The sequence below is a fragment of the Oryctolagus cuniculus genome, chromosome 5 (genome assembly GCF_051225735.1).
Source record: "Oryctolagus cuniculus isolate XC-2025 breed Fujian yellow rabbit chromosome 5, ASM5122573v1, whole genome shotgun sequence".
NCBI classification, from domain to species: domain Eukaryota; kingdom Metazoa; phylum Chordata; class Mammalia; order Lagomorpha; family Leporidae; genus Oryctolagus; species Oryctolagus cuniculus.
The window spans coordinates 54118493-54140250 of record NC_142871.1 but is presented as its reverse complement, the minus strand read 5'-3'; the positions used below and the strand labels follow the sequence as shown (position 1 = coordinate 54140250).

General features: G+C 37.8%; 1 protein-coding gene across 1 annotated transcript in view; it reads left to right on the top strand.

The window, feature by feature from the left end:
• Positions 1-21365, top strand: part of LOC100338493 (amine sulfotransferase-like) — a 28167-nt gene extending 6802 nt beyond the window's left edge. Inside the window, exons 2-6 of the mRNA XM_089333754.1 lie at positions 2646-2854; positions 6914-7040; positions 7911-8005; positions 17765-17951; positions 21178-21365. Of these exons, the coding sequence (XP_089189880.1) occupies positions 2646-2854; positions 6914-7040; positions 7911-8005; positions 17765-17951; positions 21178-21323 (764 nt within the window). The 3' untranslated portion in view covers positions 21324-21365. The remainder of the gene's footprint in view (positions 1-2645; positions 2855-6913; positions 7041-7910; positions 8006-17764; positions 17952-21177) is intronic.
• The last annotated feature ends 393 nt before the right edge of the window (positions 21366-21758 follow it).

Below are 21758 nucleotides of genomic sequence, written 5' to 3'. Positions count from 1 at the left end.
GGCCAGTTGTTTCATGGTTACTATTGATATGGAATGATTTGACTCTGCAATTTTTCTGTAAATATTCTTAATGTTTACTTTGAATTTCTTTTGTACTTTTACTTGACTTTCTCTGCCTCTACATTCTTTCATAATGATGAATATCTTTCTGTACTTCTGTGTGTAGCATATCCTTAAGCATCATTTGTAAGGTTTGACAAGCGGTGACAAATCCTTTCCATTTCTGTTTGTTATGAAAGGTTTCATTTCACCTCTACTCATAAATGAAAGCTTTGCAGGATATAATATTCCAAGTTGGCAGTTTTTTTCTTTAAAGATGTGGACTATGTCTCTCCATCCTCCCTCATGCAATATCATCATTGGCTTGGGCTACTTCAGTCTGTCCTTACCTTGCTCTCAGAACCTGGCATCTTCTCTAGCCCTCTGCTGTGGTCCTAGGTGGTGTCCCTGTTCACTGCTGAGTGTCTGAACTTTCCACTCTGCTCCATTGCGTTACTCTTCTTCCTGTGGAATTTTAATTGGAGAACTTAGGCCAGTTATTTCATGGTTGCTATTGATATGGAATGATTTGGCTCTGGAATTTTTCTGTAAATATTCTTATTGCTTGCAAAATTCTCTACAACTTTCCTGTGGGAATATACTTTCTCCACTTTATTCTTCTGTCTTCCCTTGGCAAGAATCACCACACCTTTTTTTTTATTTATTTAGCCATCTTGGAATTCCTGTAAAATTTTGATTAACGTAATATTTGTACATTTTCATGGAATCCAGTGCCACCCCATAAGAGACAGCATAAACCAATGAAGCCAGGTGAACAGCCCTTCATTCTGCTATCTTCTTCTGCATGTTTGGCACATACTTCAGTTTCATAAAGTTTCTTTATCAAGAAAACATATTGTTTGTAATTTAAAAGAAAATTAAAGACATTTTTAAGTAGGCGGTGGGAAAGGCCAGGAGAAGAATCTATGTTTGCTAAACCGTAAGTAGTGTCATTTTAGTGCATGTACATTTTAGTGTATATAGCAGAGAACGGCAGTGATCAGTAGTGTGCAGCAGGTGGCAGTTGTTACTTCTGCAGGCTTTTTGCTGTGTCAGAGTTGGTGATTAATTTGGAGACACATGTGCTTGGGACAGGCAGAACCTGGAGGACAGCCCTTAAGAAACAAGTGCTAACTCATACTCTGATCACTGACCTGGAAAGATTAGGCACCAGAGGTATTTTGCAGAAAGTGTTTAAGTACTAAAGGAGTTTAAATGGAGAGAAGCTTTCTTATGGATGGTATCAGTTTTGGAATGTGACAGACACATAATAAATTCTGTGAACAGAATACACTAAAATCATTCATTTGACATGGGAAAAACCATTTTGAGTCTGACAGATCTGTCTTTTGTTCTTGCTCCAAAAAGATTTTGTTTACCTCATGACAGATCTGAGACAATACAAAATTTTCCTTTCCCCGAAATGTAAATGCCTCGTTAGTTAAAGAATATACTTTCCATAAAGGTTAATTTTCCAACACATTTCCTTTTCTTGAGAAGTATTCTATGACAGCTATATTCCAGTCAGCAAAAGTCCTTGGTCAATGGTATCTAATAGTGTAATCTCTCTTTCTAAAGACCATCACTACAAAGATGCGGTAAAATATAATTTTAATGGGCCATAGGACACCATGCAGAAACATTTTATTTTATCTTATTTATTTTTTTAAAATTTTTTGACAGGCAGAGTGGACAGTGAGAGAGAGAGAGACAGAGAGAAAGGTCTTCCTTTTGCTGTTGGTTCACCCTCCAATGGCCGCTGGGGCCGGTGCGCTGTGGCCAGTGCACTACACAGATCCGATGGCAGGAGCCAGGTACTTATCCTGGTCTCCCATGGGGTGCGGGGCCCAAGTTCTTGGGCCATCCTCCACTGCACTCCCTGGCCACAGCAGAGAGCTGGCCTGGAAGAGGCACAATCGGGACAGAATCCGGCGCCCCGACCAGGACTAGAACCCGGTGTACTGGCGCCGCTAGGTGGAGGATTAGCCTAGTGAGCCATGGCGCTGGCCACAGAAACATTTTACAAAACCTCATATTTTTACTTATTTTAGAATGACAAAGAGAGACTGAGAATGAGAGTTCCCATCCACTGATTCACTCTCCAAATAACCTTAGCAGCCAGGACTGTGTCAGAACCAGAGCCACATACTAAAGACCCAATCCAGGTCTTCCATATGGGTGGTAGGAGTCCGATTACTTGAACCACTGCTTCTTCTCAGTGTATACACTAGCAGGAAGCTAAAGTCATGAACTAGAGCCTGGGATCAAACCTAGAAATCCCATTGTGGGATGAACCTAAACCACTAGTCTATATGTCCATCCTTGAAAGGATGCTTTTTTTTTTTTTTCTTTGTCAACATGATCCTTACTTTAGCAGTGAATGGAGGGTGGAACCTGGAGAAACTGCTTTGAATTTATTTGTGGTTGATACAGACTAAAAGGTAAAGTTGGAGTTAAGATTTTCTATAGTATTTGTTTTCATATTTATGGTGTAGCAATGTCAGAACACCTCAAACAAGTTTGTTATACGTGGTTTGACCATTACTATTCACAGTTATTATTCAAAGCTCTATTATGTATGAAAACAAGATTATCTGTGTTTATAGGTACTATCTGGACTCAGCAGATACTAAGCTTGATTTATTTTGAGGGCCACCGAAACAGAACTGAAAAGTGGGACACGCTTGATAGAGTGCCCTTCTTGGAATACAATATTCGCAAAGTGGACATTGAGAACAGACCATCCCCTCGCCTCTTTTCTTCCCACCTTCCATATTATTTAGCACCCAAAAGTCTCAAGAACAACAAAGCTAAAGTAAGTCACAGAAATATCTTACACACTTTTTGCACTGGCGGCACACCTTCCCTAAGAATTGTTCTCCAGCCCCACTCACCCATATACTTTCAAATGTTGTGATTATTAAATAATTATGACAATATTTTGCAAATTTAACATATGTGTGATAATTGAAAATATGTACATTTTCTGAGCCACAACACACTTTGTGATGTTACCATGTAGCATATGGCAGAAGTTCTTGTGCATCAGCACACAAAATTCCTGGGTTTGCATCCCAACTGCACTTTTGGTTCAGCTTCCTGTTAACGCTCACGTTGGGAGGAAGAAGTTGATGGCTCAAGTACTTGGGTCCCTGCCACTTCTGTAAGAGGCATAGGCAGATTTTCCGTTTCCTGGCTTTTGCCTAACCCACTCCTGGCTATTTTGGGAATTTGGTGAGTGAACTGGCAGTTGGAAGTTCTCTATCTGTGTTTCTATCTCTATCTGTTTCCCTTTCAAATATAAAGAAATAAAAATGAACTTAAGGTTGAATTGCCCAAACATTTTAAGTGTTGGCAAATATTACTTTTTGCTTTCTATAATATATTGTTTTTCCATCAAATAGTGTGTAAGAATGCCTCTTTCCTCATGTGCTCACCAATGAAGAGAATCATTAATTTTTGCTGATGTCTAGGTAGCAAAATGATAATTTGGAGATAATTCGGGGAAGAAAGGCTACATTGTCATTTACATGGTAGGTCAGTGAAGCAATGTTTACAGCTAAATACCAAATGATATGACACCACACAATAATTATACTCTCACTATATGTTGACTTTCATAGTATATTTTCAATTTGCATTATTGTCAAAGACTTAATGTTTCATTGCCAAGAATTGCTAACCTAGCTGCAATATTCCAATGCTCCTCCCATATCCTACTTTGGCTCTTTGTGTATTTTACATTTTTCCTAGCATCCTTCTTACCTATTTTATTTTGGTCTCAATACACTAAAGAAATCTTTTTTTTTTCAGGATCTTATTCATTTATTCTAAATATGTGGTTATATTTTTCATTCATTTGTAATTTAATTCTTTTTAAATGTTTTAGAATATGAGGAATTTTGTATAGGGGTTGTTATGTCATATTACTATATCCAGTGGTTTCTTTTTCTGTGTTTTATTTTAAACTATTTCAAATAACACAAAAAAGTATAAACTAGAGTTCAATGAATACACATAGATTTAATAACTTTTACCATTTTGCCATATTCACTTCATGTATAGGCATAATGTGTATACATATGCACACACACAATGCTGTTTTTTGAAAGTGGGGTGGATTTTTAAAAATCACATAACTGTGGGGCTGGCGTGTGGTGCAGCAGGTTGAAGCCCTTTCTGTGGTGCTGGCTTCCCGTATTGGCGCTGGTTCAAGTCCTGGCTGCTCTACTTCCGATCCAGCTCTCTGCTGTGTGGCCTGTGAAAGCAATACAAGATGGCCCCAGCCTGCATCTACAAGGGAGATTCAGAAGAAGCTCTTGGCTCCTGGCTTTGGATTGGCGCAGCTCCAGCACTAGCAGCTACTGGGGAGAAATTAGCAGATGGAAGACCTCCCTCTCTCTCTCTCTCTGTTTCTCTTTTTCTCTCTCCGCTTCTGCCTCTCTGTAACTCTGCCTTTCAAATAAATAAATAAAACTTTAAAAGAAAATCACATAACAACCCAGTTTTCTTTCACCAAGGAAATAGATTTGTTTTAGGAAACATCACTTAATATTTTCTACTTTAAAAATTTTTATTAATTATTTTCTATTTTGTTTACACATATGTTTCTGTCTTCTTTAACTAAATAGTCTATTTCTTTTTTTATTTTAATATTATTGACAGAGTTAGACAGTGAGAGAGAAAGAGAGACACAGAGCAAGGTCTTCCTTCCATTGGTTCTCTCCCCAAATGGCCACTATGGCTAGAGCTACGCCCATCCAAAGCCAGGAGCCAGGAGCTTCCTCCTGGTCTCCTATGCAGGTGCAGGGATCCAAGCACTTGGGCCATCCTCCACTGCCTTCCTGAGCCACAGCAGAGAGCCGGACTGGAAGAGGAGCAACCAGGACTAGAACCAGCGCCCATATGGGATGCCAGTGCCACAGGTGGAGGATTAACCAAGTGAGCCATGGCACTGGCCCAAATAGTCTATTTCTAATATTTGTTTCTAAAATGTTGATATTTTCAAATAATGGATGCTATTTTAATATAGATATGGAAAAGAATTTTGAGTAGCTGAGTAATTTATTTCAGTTTTACTCTCTTAATAGGTGTCAGTTATTTTTAGAATTTTTTACTTCTGAGTATTTATATAATGTTCAAAGATATTTTAAAGTTATGATTATTAGTCTTACTGAGCTATCATTGGGTAATGGTGGTATTGGGTAAAAATTGAATTTTTGGAATTTTTTAGGGAGTTTTACCAAAAATTACATGATTATTGTTTCAGTATGTCCCACAACAACATAAGAAAATAATGTACTTTTTTCTGTTTGAGGTATTAATACAAACCCGCATCAAGCAAAGTTTAAAAATTAAATTAATTTGTGTTTTTTTATATTTATGTCAAAAAATAAATATATATAAGTCTGCCACCATGATTGTTGCTAAGTCAAAATGTAGTGCACTTGATAGAATTTTTGCTGTTTAACTTTTTCAATATTTGGAGATTACTTTTTTGTTGAGCAAATTATATGTTGTTTTGTTAAATCCCTTGGCTTTAAATTTTACTTAAATTTATATTTATATTGTCACATGATTCTTCATGATGGAAATACAATAATAATAAACTTGATAAGGTAGTGTTATATTTTCCTAAGCAAGCAGGTGTACCCTGTTAATGGATGAGTTCTTATTTTTCTCCTAATAATTTCTCCAGCAACTTTTCACACCAGACTTTTAATTTTTAATTCTAGTACTTATAAAAATGTCCCTAAACTGATATTAATTTGCATATTAATAATCAGTAATGATATGAAGTACTTCTTGATGTTTTTATGGCCATACCTAGTTTTTATTCTGTGAAGTGAATATATCTTTTGCCTATGTTGTATTAATCATGATTTTTTTCTTATTCCTTTGCTTTATACATACCCTTGATATTAAGCAGCAATTTGCAAGTGTTGCTTCTTTCATATTTTGTGATTTTTCATCCCTTTATATTGTATTGTAATTACTAACACTCTTAACTTTAATGGAGCAAAACTGATCAGTTTTTATTTTAAAAAGTATTGTTTTAAATAAATCCTTCCTTATTCCAAACACAGAAACCCATTCTTGACTTAGATGTCAAAATTTTATTCCATATTTAAATAGGTCCATTTGGAACTATTTTTTGTATATGATGTGAAATAAAAAAATTCATTGTTATTCTTTGTAAATAGCTATTTGCTCCAACCTCATAAGTAGTTCTTTTTCTTTCTTATCTCCAGTTCTAGCTTGGCTGTACGGCAAATATAATGTTTATAGAAGTTAATTAATACAGATTCTATATTTATAAACTCTACCAATAATCAATGTCACTTTTAGAAATGTATCCTATGTTTGCATACATGAATACAGGCAGAGTGGATAGTGAGAGAGACAGACAGAGAGAAAGGTCTTCCTTTACTGTTGGTTCACCCTGCAATGGCTTCCAAGGCTGGCGCTTCTGTGGCCAGCACACCGCGCTGATCCGAAGGCAGGAGCCAGGTGCTTCTCCTGGTCTCCCGTGGGGTGCAGGGCCCAAGCACTTGGGCCGTCCTCCACTGCACTCCCGGGCCACAGCAGAGAGCTGGCCTGAAAGAGGGGCAACCGGGACAGAATCCGGCGCCCTGAACGGGACTAGAACCCAGTGTGCCGGCGCCGCTAGGTGGAGGATTAGCCTATTGAGCCATGGCGCCAGCCTGTAATACTGTTTATTATAACAAAAAATTGGATACAACCTAAAGTTCTATGATGGAAAGAAAGAATGAGAAGAATTAAAGAATTCATGTAATGAATGATTGCACAGCTGTTATAAACTCTGTAAAGAGATGCAAAAACTGTTAAAATTATTTCATAATTTTCTCTGCAGATTATTTATGTCTACAGAAATCCTAAGGATGTTTTAATTTCATTTTTCCATTTTTCAAATATGGTGGTTAGATTTGAAGCTTCAAATACCTTAGAAAATTTCATGGAAAAGTTTCTAGATGGAAAAGGTAACTATGAATTTATTTATTAAGCCATATACTGATGAGAAAATGCTGCCATTTAGCCAAGTTCTTGGCCTTAGGGAACATACTACAGAGAAAAGGAGAAGGGCAATGATAGACAATGGAGTTCAGGGAAGTGGTTACAATTGTACAGCAATTTAGTCTGCCACTTTGTTGCTCTTTGTCCTGGCCAGGACCCTGTGGGGATTGTCAAGACTGCAAAGGCATATTTTAGGAGGTATTTTGACCACATATGAGAGATCCCCAAATGTTCTAACAGTTCAAACTAGCTAAATCCATACCCAGAGTTACATATTCCAGACTAGCTGATGAGAGACTTTATGAGCTATTGTGAGCCTGTGGTAGGTCTTACATGACCACTGTGGGCTTCTTCATTTCACTACTTAGGAGGATTGATGCAAAAGTTTTGTGAATTGTGGGATATGGCTGTCAGTCATTTAGTTGATTAAATTAGGTTCTGGACCATGAGAGGGAGTGAATGTTGTCTGCAAGATCTTAGAGAATAGAAGAATAGAGATCTTAGATATCTCTATGCAAGATGTTAAGTAATACAGAAATAGAATTTTCAGGTGGTGTAGGTAGGAAAATGAAGTGACTTACCATAAAGAAATCTTCAGGCTCAGATGATGATGTATTTTTGCAGTGACACTTTCTACACACAGAGTAGTTTTTCTGAGACAGGTTTTTATGGAAATAATTTAATGTTCCTGAGAGTAGTAAGTATTTAAAAACTGTGATCTAGATGTTCAGTGATGGGAGATTTATATGTGTTTCTGAACATTCCAAAACAGAAGCAAAAGAATAATTTCCTGAAAATGAAGACAACAATGTGACTTTATTTAATTTTCCTCATAGTGATGGGAAGCCTATGGTTTGATCACATCAGAGGCTGGTATGAACACAAAAATGACTTCAATATTCTGTTCATGATGTATGAAGATATGAAGAAGGTAAGATGACAGAGCTAAGAAAAATATTTACCAAAGCACTTTCCTCTGTTGGTTTCAGCAAATCATATTCTCCCACATCTCTTGATATCTAACCACACTTTCTCAGGCTTCATGTTATGTTTCTAATTCCATCTGTGCTTGTGTTACCAGTCTTCTCAAGGTCACATTTGTCACTACACAGCCATCTTTTGTGGTTCCTTCTCATGTAGTTGCCTTTAGCAATAAATGCTAAATTCAGGACAACTATTCTTAAAAAAGGGGCAACATGGAACACGGAAACAAGAAGTTACTATTAACATATGATTAATATTTCCAAATGTGAGTCTGTGCCCTGTGATGCAAGTTCTTTGTATTTTTAAAGATAATTTTTTTAAAGATTTATTTTATTTATTTGAAAGTGTTACAGAGAGAGGTAGAGACACAGAGAGAGGTCTTCCATCTGCTGGTTCACTCCCCAGATGACGCCAGTGGCCGGAGCTGCGCCAATCTGAAGCCAGGAGCCAGGAATTTCCTCTGGGTCTCCCACGTGGGAGCAGGGGCTCAAGGACTCAGGACGTCCTCCACTGCTTTCCCGGGCATAGCAGAGAGCTGGATTGGAAGAGTAGCAGCTGGGACTAGAACAAGTGACCATATAGGATGCTGGCACTTCAGGCCAGGGCTTTAACCTGCTGCGCCACAGTGCCGGCCCCCAAAGATAATTTTGAAATGTAGTTTTTATGTGAAATCACAGAATGGTTACATGGAGGCAACCAACAATATTGTCTGAAGACGATGTGCAAACGAACAGAACAGTTTGGGATTTTATGGATCTCTAATTGGTATGATGATTCAGAAATTCACAATCTATTTATTCATTAATTCAGAAACTAATGAGTGATAACTGTGTAATATGCAGTATTATGATGAGAAAAGGCCATAATCCAATAAGGAGGAACATAGATACTCAGTGAGCCATTACATATAATTGAAAACGTGATAAGTATGGCTATTAAGGAAAAGTCCAGACAGTCTCAACATGTGTTTTTACTAAAGATATCTATCTATATAAAGGTGATAGTTATCATTAAGTAACATGGGAGCAGACAGATAGTGAATAAAACTAATAAAAAAACACATGAAAAAGAGCTATAAATTAATGAAGAAGAAAGTGACAATTCTTTAAGTGGTGAAGTATACAGCACCTTTAATAATTGAAGGAAGGACTTAAAGAAGGAAGGACTTAAAAGATTAAGGAGCAAGAGATGAAAGACTCAGATAGATGAGGTTTTTTAATTTTTATTTATTTTTATTTTATTTATTTATTTATTTATTTGACAGGCAGAGTGGACAGTGAGAAACAGAGACAGAGAGAAAGGTCTTCCTTTACTGTTGGTTCACCCCCCAATTGGCCACTACGGCCGGTGCACCGTGCTGATCCGAAGGCAGGAGCCAGGTGCTTCTCCTCGTCTCCCATGGGGTGCAGGGCCCAAGCACTTGGGCCGTCCTCCACTGCACTCCCGGGCCACAGCAGAGAGCTGGCCTGAAAGAGGGGCAACCGGGACAGAATCCGGCGCCCTGACTGGGGCTAGAACCCAGTGTGCCAGCACCGCAAGTGGAGGATTAGCCTATTGAGCCATGGTGCCAGCCCAGATAGATGAGTTGTAACAGCTAGACTGGGCAAGGTCTGTAGACTATGTTAACGATGGTGATTTCTTTAATCTTAAAAGTAGCAATGAGACTTTATGAGTTCTAAGAAGATAATAATGAGATAGAATCAGTGTTTCTGGAATATCATTTCCCTTGGTGGGTTGAAAGTGAAAATAGTGAATAAAAGTAGAGAAGAGCAATTAGAGATGAGTGTATTAATCTGTTGAATGCCCATGTTACTTTGAACTATAGTGATATCTGGGAATGGAGAGAATGTAGAATTTCAATACATATTTGGGATATAAACAGGACAGGAACTATGAAATGAAATAGTGACAGCTGTCTAGGATGCTTCCTATATCTCTAGTTTACATATTCATGTAGTTAGTGATATTAGTCATTGAGGTGTTTAGGGATCACTGAAGCAGAATCAGGTTAAAGGAAGAAGATTGTTTATGATACTGGTTTTGACATATGAAGTTTAAGGTGTCTTACATGTGCTGAAATGGATATACTGAGAAATAAATGAAAAATGCAAATAAAAAATCTCTGAAAAATGGTCTGGGGATTAAAACCAAGGGAATAAAAGCCAAGAAGAAAGCATGAAAGGAGGGGAAGTGGGAGAGAGAGAGGAAGGAATGAGCAAAAAGGAAATAAGACTAACAGGGAAGTTTGGTTAGAGAGGGATGAACACTAAAAAGAAACAGAAAATGAGCAGTCAGAGAGAAAGAAAATAAAGTGTGTGATGACAGTGGCCAAGAAGATATGTCAACAAAGTTCTTTAAGATACATTAAAAATCTTTACGATATCAAAGAAATCAACTAAAAATGAGTCCCAGTCAGGGTGCCGGATTCTGTCCCAGTTGCCCCTCTTCCAGGCCAGCTGTCTGCTGTGGCCCGGGAGTGCCGTGGAGGATGGTCCAAGTGCTTGGGCCCTGCACACCCTATGGGAGATGAGGAGAAGCACCTGGCTCCTGCCATCGGATCAGCGCGGTGCGCCGGCCGCAGCAGCCATTGGAGGGTGACCCAACGGTAAAGGAAGACCTTTCTCTCTGTATTTCTCTCTCACTGTCCACTCTGCCTGTCAAAAAGAAAAAAAGAAAAAAAAATCCACTGAATTTTGTGTTGTAACATGTGTGCAAAGTAGGTTACAGCAGATTGCAACATATTGGGGGCATAAATTGGTGAATTTTGAGTATATAACACCAACCGAGGAACACCTATATTATAATTGTATCCTTCATGCTTAGCTTCTATATCTATTCAGGACCTTCAGATTATGAGACTGACGCGCTGCCTACTGCGCTAAGAAGGCACTTCCTAAAGCTTCTATATCTAATAGTTAAACTTCTAAAAATCCTGATCAAAGTGTAATTTAGCACTAGATGCTTGTCTTCCTAATAATTGCTCAAGAATTCACGTGGCATTAATCAGAAATGAGATGACATACTTAATTTATTCTTTTGCTCTTAAACCTTCACTTACTCAATTAATGGGTCATGTGAATTCTGGCTCTGTATCCCTTGTGGAAGACAGAACCTTGTCTCAGTCCATGTGGCATTTGCTGCAGTCCAGGTCATTCAGAACTTGTAGTTAGTTTTTAGATCAACTTTCCTCATTTTGCTCTACCTGCCTTCAATCTTTCCTTGTTTCTCTTTATTATTTATTGTTCAACCACAGTTATTGTCTCATAACAAAATCTGATTCCTTCCCTATTTTTATACGTGAATTAATGAGAATGTGATCACAAAAAGTGTTGAAACATAGTAGGTCAGTAGATTTTTAACAAACATTTGAATGGAGACCAGAGTAGACTATGCAAAACCCCTGTAATATTTCTCTGTTCTATCTTCAATCTGTCACCACACCTGAATTTTGTCTGACCTTCTACAACGTAGCCAATTGTTTATGTATATTTGATATAAATGTTTTCCAGCTTAGCAAAAAAAAAAAAGACTTTTTAACCATATAATAAGATCAGGATCTCTTTCAACTCTCTGGGGAAGACGGATATTGGTTAGCTCAAGTGTTTTAGCTCTAAGAGTTTCTTTCTAAAAATATTCTTAATTTTCTCTTGGAAATTTCTTGATGATTTTACTCAAAATTGTCTATTTCCTATCCCAATTATAATACCATCAGGATGCCCAAAGGCATAGCAGTTTATCTCAGAGTATTTTGAGCAGTCCCGCAGATTTGGAGGTGATATACTGAGGACCATATTGACTATGCAGAGTTGTTTTCTACTACTCTGTCTCAGGTGTCTATGTATGTAATAGGAACGAGGTCAATTATAATGTTCATATATTTCTATTAGATGATTAAATTGTAAGTAAGCTGAGATGTTATTACTATAAGATGAAAAGTGGTTGTCTTTTGGGGAAAGAATAAAGTTTGAAATTAGGAAAGAGGTGTCTTGTAGGATTCTAGAATACTTGTGTTGTTCAGTTGCTTGATGTGAATGACTTCATAAATGTTCAATTTGTAGTAACATTCATTAATCTATATTTATATTTATTTATTTTTTGGGGGGAACTCAGCAAGGTGGCTGGCCCTGTGGCACAGTGGATTAAGCCACCTTCTGCAGTACTGGGATGCCATAAGGGTGCCGGTTTGAGTCCTGGCTGCTCCACTTCCAATTCAGCTTTCTGCTAATGTTCTTGAAAAAGAGGCCAAGAATGGCCTAAGTGCATGGGCCCTTGCTCCCATGTGAGAGACCCAGTTGAACTCCTGGCTCCTGGCTTCAGCCCGGGCCAGCCCTGGCCATTGCAGTCATTTGGGGAGTGAACAGACAGATAGAAGATCTCTCTGTTTCTGTTTCTTCCTCTCTCTGTAGTTCTGACTTTCAAATAAATAAATAAATCTTAAAAAAAAAATAAAACACTCAGCAAAGTTGGCATGGCCCTTAATTCTCTACCCCCATCTGCCAGCCAGTTCCATTTCTCGCAAATCCATCAAGTACCAAGAACACGGAAGTTAACATTCCACTACATATGAAAGGGATTTAACATTTTTGTGTTTTTTTTTTTTGAAATTTTTTTTGCCAGGCAGAGTTAGACAGTGTGAGAGAGAGAGACAGAGAGAGAGTTATAGACAGAGAGAGAGACAGAGAGAAAGGTCTTCCTTCTGTTGGTTCACTCCGCAAGTGGCGCTGCGCTGATCCGAAGCCAGGAGCTGGGTGCTTCCCCCCCGGTCTCCCATGCAGGTGCAGGGATGGAAGCACTTGGGCCATCTTCCACTGCCCTCCTGGGCCAAAGCAAAGAGCTGGACTAGAAGAGCAGCAACAGGGACTAGTATACGGCGCCTCAACCAGGACTAGAACCTGAGGTGCTGGCACTGCAGGTGGAGGATTAGCCTAGTGAGCCACGGCGCTGGCCAATTTGAGGCTACTTTTATGCTCAGAAAGGAATTCCATATTTTTCAGAGCTGTTTCTTTTTTCTAAAATTGAAAGAAATATTTCTTCCTCTTGAAAATGTTCTAACCTCCAGAATTAAATTTAATCTCTCTTCCTTGTGAAGTACTATTGCATATTGTGTTTCTGTTTATTATTTTTCCTATGGACTTCCAATTTTACAGTAGAATCTTCGTTGAAAAGACTGCCACTTCCCTACTGAATATTATTGAAACTTGTATGAAAAAATCATTTGACCACATAGATGAGAATTGATTTCTGTGATCCCTATTCTATTTGATTCATCCAAGTTTCTAATACATTCACTTATGTCACTATCACTGTGTTTTAATTAGTGTGACCTGCATTAAGTTTTGAAATCAAGAATTGTGAAACCTCCAAATTTATTCTTTGTCAAGACTAGGAGGTTTATTACCTTGAGAGTTCATAAGAATTTTTTAAAGATTTATTTATTTATTTGAAAGAGATACATGGAGAGAAGGGGCAGAGAGGGAGAGAGAGAGGGAGAGAAAGAAAGAAAGGTCCTCCATCCGATTGTTCACTCCCCAATTGGTTGGAATGGCCAGAGTTATGCTGATCTGAAGCCAGGAGCCAGGAAATTTCTCTGGGTCTCCCATTGGGGTCCAGGGGCCTCAGTACTTGGGCCATTTTCTACTGCTTTCCTAGGCCATAGAGAGCTGTATCAGAGGAGGAGCAGCTGGGACTAGAACCGGTGCCCACATGGGATGCTGGCTCTGCAGGTGGAGGCTTATGTCACTATACCACAGTGCCTGCCCCATATGAATTTCTTTAAAGATTTATTTATTTATATTTGGAAGGCAGAGATACAGAGTGAGTTAGAAGGAGAGAGAAAGAGAGAGAGAGAGAGAGAGAGAGAGAGAGAGAGCACACCTCCATCCACTGATTCACTCCCAATGCTTGGGCTCTGCCAAGCTGAAGCCAGGAACCAGGAGCCAGGAGCCAGGAGCCAGGAGCCTCCTGTGGGTCTCCCGTGTGGGTGGAGGATCCCAAGGGCCTGGTCCATCTCTGCTGCTTTTCCAGGTGCATCATCAGGGAGCTGGAACCATAGTGGAGCATCCAGGACTCGAACTGACACCCATATGGGACACTGGCAATGCAGGTGGAGGCTTAGCCTTCTATGTCACTGTGCCAGCACCTCCATATAAATTTTAAGATGAATTTTTGTTTCTACAAAAATAGTCATTGGTATTTTGATTGAGATTGCATTGATTCTATGGATAACTTTAGGTAGTATTAGAATTATTATCTTCTGATGTGCAATTCGGGACATGCTCAAGCTGACTTGCCCCAATTGGTAGAGTTAGAAACATACCAGGGGATTCCAATTCAATCCCATCAAGGTGGCATGTACCAATGCCATCTCACTAGTCCCAGTGATCAATTTCTGTTCACAATTGATCATAATGATAGGACTAAGAACCAAAGGGATCACATAAACAAGAATAGTGTCTGCAAATACTAGCTGATAGAATAAAAAAGGGAGAGAATGATCCAACATGGGAAGTGAGATACACAGCAGTCTCATAGAATGGCAGATGTCCTAAACAGCACTCTGGCCTCAGAATCAGCCCTTAAGGCATGCAGATCCAGCTGAAAAGCCCATGAGAGTATTTCAGGCATGGAAAGCCAAGACACTCGGGGGAAAAAAAAAAAAAAAACCTAAATGTAAGATCTCCGTGAGTGAGATCCCAGTGGAAAGAATGGGTCATCAAAGAAGGAGGTACCTTTCTCTGAAGGGAGAAAAGACTTCCACTTTGACCATGGCCTTGTCTAAAAATTATCAGAGTAAGTGAACTCAGGGGGCTTCCGTAGCCTTGGCAGCTCATGATAAGAGCCTAGGGTGATTACTGATGCCATAAACAAGAGTGTCAATTTGTTAAGTCAACAACAGGAGTCACTGTGCACTTACTCCTCATGTAGGATCTTTGTCCTTAGTGTGCTGTACATTGAGATTTAATGCTATAACTAGTACTCAATCAAGTAAGCCAGTCCCAAAGGGACAAATACCATATGTTCTCCCTGATCGGTGACAACTGACTGAACATCAAAAAGGAAACCTGCTGAAGTGAAATGGACACTATGAGAAACGGTGACTTGATCAGCATAGCCCTGACTGTTAATGAACAACTTAATTCATTATCCCCTTAGTAGTTTTTTTTGTCTGTTCTACTTAATATGACTGGTTTAATTCTGTAATTATCACACAGTTATTCTTAAGTGTTGAAAATTAACTGAAATGTGATCCCTGTTAAACATAAGAGTGGGAATAAGAGAGGGAAGAGATGTATAATTTGGGACATGCTCAAGCTGACTTGCCCCAAATGGTAGAGTTAGAAACATACCAGGGGATTCCAATTCAATCCCATCAAGGTGGCATGTACCAATGCCATCTCACTATCCCAAGTGATCAATTTCAGTTCACAATCGATCATAATGAAAGGACTAAGAGTCAAAGGGAGCACATAAACAAGTCTAGTACCTGCTAAAACTAACCGATAGCATAAATAAAGGGGAGAGTGATCCAACATGGGAAGTGAGATACTCAGCAAACTCATAGAATGGCGGATGTACTAAATAGCACTCTGGCCTCAGAATCAGCCCTAAAGGCATTCGGATCTGGCTGAAAAGCCCATGACAGTATTTCAGGCATAGAAAGCCAAGACACTCTGGCAAAAAGATCTCTGTGTGTAGATCCCAGTGGGAAGAACAGGTCTTCAAAGAAGGTGGTAGCTTTCTCTGAAGGGAGGAGAGAACCTCCACTTTGACTATGACCTTGTCTAAACAAGATAAGAGTCGGAGAACTCAAGGGGCTTCCATAGCCTTGGAAACTCATGACTGGTGCATAGGGAGATTACTGATGCCATAAACAGGAGTGTCAATTTGTAAAGTCAACAATAGGAGTCACCGTGCACTTACTCCTCATGTAGGATCTCTGTCCTAAATGTGCTGTACATTGAGATTTAATGCTATAACGAGTACTCAAACAGTATATTTCACTTTGTGTTTCTATGTGGGTGCAAACTGTTGAAATCTTTACTTAATGTATACTAAACTGATCTTCTGAAAAAAAAAGAAATTATCAATTCCCAACTTGACTCTCACTGGGATTAAACATGAAAATAGGTCTGATCTGATTTCATCATCATTTTAAAAAAATCATCTATTATTTTTCACTTTATGTTTCTGTGTGGTAGCAAACTGTTGAAATCCTTACTTAATGTATACTAAGCTGATCTTCTGTACATTAAGATCATCGAAAATGAATCTTGATGTGAATGGAAGGGGAGAGGGAGTGGGAAAGGGGAGGGTTGTGGGTGGGAGGGACGGTATGGGGGGAAGCCATTGTAATCCAGAAGTCGTACTTTGGAAATTTATATTCATTAAATAAAAAAAAAAAACTAGTACTCAAACAGTATTTTTCACTTTATGTTTCTGTGTGGGAGCAAACTGTTGAAATCTTTACTTAATGTATGCTAAACTGATCTTCTGTATATAAAGAGAAACGAAAATGAATCTTGATGTGAATGGAAGGGGAGAGGGAGTAGGAAAGGGGAGGGTTGCGGGTGGGAGGGACGTTATGGGGGGGAAGCCATTGTAATCCATATTCAGTACTTTGGAAATTTATATTCATTAAATAAAAGTTTTAAAAAAAACAATAGGTATTTTTACCAATCCTATTCTGTGTTATGTCCTCAAAGAAATAATTTAAAAATTTTCATGCTTGTAACTTCCATTGATGTTTCATGCTATTACTACACACATTCACACACACAAACACAGTCACAGGTTTACATGCAAATTCAACAAGTTCATAGAAGAAAATGAAATTAAAAGAAAAATTTATTTTGATGTAAATATTTTGAGGCCCATGCATAGTTTTGTTCATAATATGTATTATCTAAGACATTTCTGAAGACTGTGTGTGTGTGTGTGTGTGTGTGTGAAGATTTAGTACTATATGGCGGAATTTGTTAAAATTGATATGACTGAAAAAAATTATTATCTTATGATTCAGGAACATGGAATATTGTCCACTTATATGTGTAGACTTTCCTTTCTTTCAGCTTTTTTGGTTGTTTTTTTCATTTTTTTGTTTTGAATATACAAGTCTTTCAACTGCCTGGTGAAGTTTATTCTATATAATTTTAAACTTTTGGATGTTATTTTCAATGTAATTGTTTTTTTAATTGTTTCGTAGACTTGATCATTGATGGTTGATAGCAATTCATCCAGTTTTTGAGCTTTGTATCCAGAAACTTTGATAAATTTATTTTTTAATTCTAGCACGTGTTTTGTTGTGTGTATGCGTGTGTGTTTGTGATATGATATCATTCGTATTTTCTACATAGAAGATCATGTCATCTGATAGCAGAGATATTTTTTACTCTTTTCTTTTCCATTTGGAGGCCTTTGTTTCTTTTTGTTGCCTAATTGCTTTGGCTAGTATTCCTAAGTTTTATTGTAAATAGAAGTGAAGAAATTGGACGTTTTCCACATCTTAGGTGAAAATCTTCCAGTCTGTCTCCATCGGATATGACATAAGATATAGGCATTTTGTACATTAGTTTTTTTGATGTTGAAGTAGTTTCCTTCTATTTCTCACTTAATTTATTTATCATTTACTTGACCATCCTGCATATTGGGCTGTATCTCTTTCATTGTTCATAAGCTTAGTAACTTCTCACATTTATGACTCTTTCAGGATCTCAGAAGTTCAATACTGAAAATCAGCAGTTTTCTTGAGAAGGACCTGAGTGAAGAGGAGGTGGACGCCATTGTGAGGCAGGCTACATTTGAAAACATGAAGTTTATTCCACAAGCAAATTATAATAGTATTCTAAGCAATGAAATTGGCACACGACATAATGAGGGAGCTTTCTTGCGCAAAGGTGACATTAAGTGATTTATACTACCAAAATTATCTAGTTCTCATGAGTCCTTGGCACCTAAGAAAGAATCATCAGTGCTTCTAGCGTATGTTTTCATATTGTACTGTGGTTAGGGACCTACTACTTATCAAATATTACAGCTGAAAATTGCTGGGAAGAGTTTCTAGGGACTCTAACAATGTTTTTGTACCTAATAACATCACTGAACTTTCTTAATAAACACTACATTCTGGGGCAAGTGCTTGGCACAGAGGTTTTGATGCTGCATGGTATACCTGCATCTGATACTGCATGGGCTACTTGCATCTGATACTGCAGTGCCTGGCTTTGAGTCCTGGCTGTGCTTCCAGTTCCAGCTCCCTGTTAATACACACTCTGGGAGGTAGCAAGTGATGGCTCCAGAACTTGTGTCCCTACCACCCACACAGGAGACCAGATAGAATTCCAGTCTCCTGACTTAATCCTGGCCCAGCCAGTGTTGCAGGAATTTGAGAAATGAATCAGCATATAGAAGACCTCTTTATATCTGTGTCTCTCTCTACATATATATTTCTATGTGCTTTCAAAAAAAAGCAATAAAATAAATATAAGAAGCAAGTGCCATATTCCTTCCTTCTGGAAAGCATGTTTTTTTTTTTTTCTTTTTAAAATTTGTTAACAAATCCTGTCTGAAAGTTGTAGATATTTTTGAACAACAATGTCTTTAATTCTTTTTTCCTAGGAAATCTACTTAGTATATATTTTTTGTTGTTATTGCGGGGGAGAAAACTTGTGTTATTATTTCTACTTGTATGAGATTTCTTCTTCACAGAAAGCACAGTGATATCTTATTAGCCCCTTCTACTATAAATTAAGGTATTCAAAAATGCAGTAAAAATTTATTGTATTCTGATTATGTGCCAAATATTTTAAAAATGCATATATTTTTCTACTCAATTATACCTTGGAAGGTCACATTTTAAAATTCAATTGTTTTAATGTATATCATCCTAAATATTTATTTGGACTTCTGTATTTTACATTGCACTTTATTTATAACACACCATTATGGTAATAGATATTGATTTATAAATATTTATGTAAATATCTTACTGAAATTCACCTAGTGTTGCTTTAAAATTATTATTCTTGTGCCATTTATTATCTCTTTTCCTTGTATTTCAGTTAAATTACATAGAATAAAATTCCCATATACATAATAGTGTACTATCTGATACTAATTCCAATAATGTTCTACAGAAAATTTGACTGCTGAAGGTGCTGAACAATTAGTATTTTTATGATTTATTTTATTTATTTGAAAGACAGAGTTACAGAGAGAGGTAGAGACACACAGAGAGAGGTCTCCCATCCACTGTTTCACTTCCCAAATGTCTGTAATTGTTGGAGCTGAGCTGATCCAAAGCCAGGAGCCAGGAGCTTCTTCTGGGTCTCCCATGTGGGTGCAAGGGCCCAAGCACTTGGACCATCCTCCATTGCTTTCCCAGGTGCATTATCAAGGAGTTGGGTCAGAGTGGAGCCTCATTCAGATGTGGCTGAAAAGCCTATGGGAGCAATGCAGGCATGGAAAGCCGAGACAGTATGGCAAAAAATATTCTACATGAAGGATCTCTGTGAGTGAGACCTCAGTGGAAATAAGGGGCCATCAAAGAAGGATGTACTTTTCTCTGAAGGGAGGAGAGAACTTCCACTTTGCTTATAGTCTTGTCTAAATACTGACAGAGTTTGTGGTCACAAAAGACTTCCATAGCCTTGGAAGCTCCTGGCAAGAGCCTCATGTGATCACTGACATCATAAATAAGAGTGTTAATTGTTACATTAACAACAGGAGTCACTGTGCACTTACTACTCAAGTAGAACCTCTGTCCCTAATGAGTTGTACTATGAGAATTCACTGCAAAACTTGTTCTCAAGCAGTACTTTATATGTTGTGTGTGTGTGTGTGGTGGGGCGGGTGCAAACTGTTGAAATCTTTACTTAGTATAGAGTTGGTCTTCTGTATATGAAGTTAATTAAAAAGGAATCCTAATAAAGAATGGGATAGGAAAAGGAGTAGGAGGTAGGACAGGAGTGGGGATGGGAGGTGAGTATAGGGGGAAGAACCACTATATTTCTACAGTTGTATTACGAAATTTGCATTCATTAAATAAAAGCTATAAAAAAGCAAGAATTGGAGCCTCTGGGACTCAAAATGGTGCCTATATGGGTTGCCAATGCTGCATCATGGCTTTAGTCTGCTGTGCTATGCACTGGCCCCAACAATTAGTTATAATTTAAAAAATAGCATAAGGATAATTTCAAACTTCTGTCCAATAAAACTTAGCAATAGCAGCTCTGGCACCCAATGTGACCTTAACATCACTAGCTGAAAAACTTTGCAGCTCATTTTTTAATTAACAAGTGAAGAAATACTTACCTTGTAGGGCTGTTAAGAATTATACGATGTCATAAAAACGATATGTGTAGTACGATGCCTACCATATGGTAAAATATATTATTCTTTTACTTTAGGAGAAGGTTTTGTCCTAGTGGTTAGGACCCCCGTGTCCCAAATGAGAGACCCTTGGGTAAATTCATAGTTCAGGCCCTCAATCCCAGCTTCCTGTTAATGGAAGGGTTGGGAAGCCCTGGTGATGGCTGAAGTAATTGGGCTTTTGCTGCACATGCGGGTGACTTTTTTGAATTCTCAGTTCCAGCCATTGTGAGTATGGGAGGAATTTACCATTGAGAAGGAGCTATCTCTTTCCCTGTATTGTTGTCTCTGTTTTTTTGTCTTTTGGCTTCTAAAATAAATTAATAAAACTCTAATTAAAAATCCCAAATATTCACAATTTTCCAGGTTTTTTCCCTAACAAATAGTTATGATTCTATGACAGCAGTTAGTAAAACTCTAACTGATAGGGTAATGAACTATAAACCTATGAAGAAACTTCAAAAATGAGAAACAGAATTGCAAAATAAGTTCATTTTGTGAAAAAAATTTTAGCTCCATGAATAGTTTTTTAATTTGTATTTTCACAAACATTTTGAAGAGCCCTCGTATTTATAGGTACTGTATTCCTAGGGTCCTTTTATAACTCTTTTTTGCCTAATGGGAAGTGATATGTCATACCACTAGAGAGTATTTAGTGTGGCTCAGAGAAATGATTATAATGGGATTGGGTAGCTTTTGCCCTGTCAATACTGCTTCCTCACTTGTGTGTTATTCATGTGTTGCTCATACTAGGTGCTGTTGGAGACTGGAAACACCACATGACTGTGGAGCAGAGTGAGAGATTTGACAGGATATTCCAGGAGGAGATGAAAGATTTTCCCTTGAAGTTCATCTGGGATCTAAATGATGAGGCGAATTCTAATCACAGTGCAAAATAGTCACATAAAATCTTAGTCAAAGGTTTCATTTTAATATATTAACTTGTGACTATAATTCAATTGTTAATTAAACAACATTATTAATAAATAATTAACTGCTTAGTGTCATGTCTGATGAATACTTTCAAATTTCAAAAATTAAATTAAATAGTATTATCACTCTGCATGATATTGGTAAGGAGAGAAAGCATAAATTCTGAATTCCAAAAATCTGCACAGAGCATTGTTTTTGTATTTTTTCATTTTCTACATTTAAATTTAGGATCCATACAACATTAGTATTCCTTTTAGTCTTATAATTAAATTTTCATTCTCTGATTTCAAAATAAATGTAGATGTAGAAAAGTATAGTAAGTGGAGTAGAGATATAATATGTAAATATATACCTCTTATTAATAATAGCACATGTACATATACATCTTTAATATTTTATAT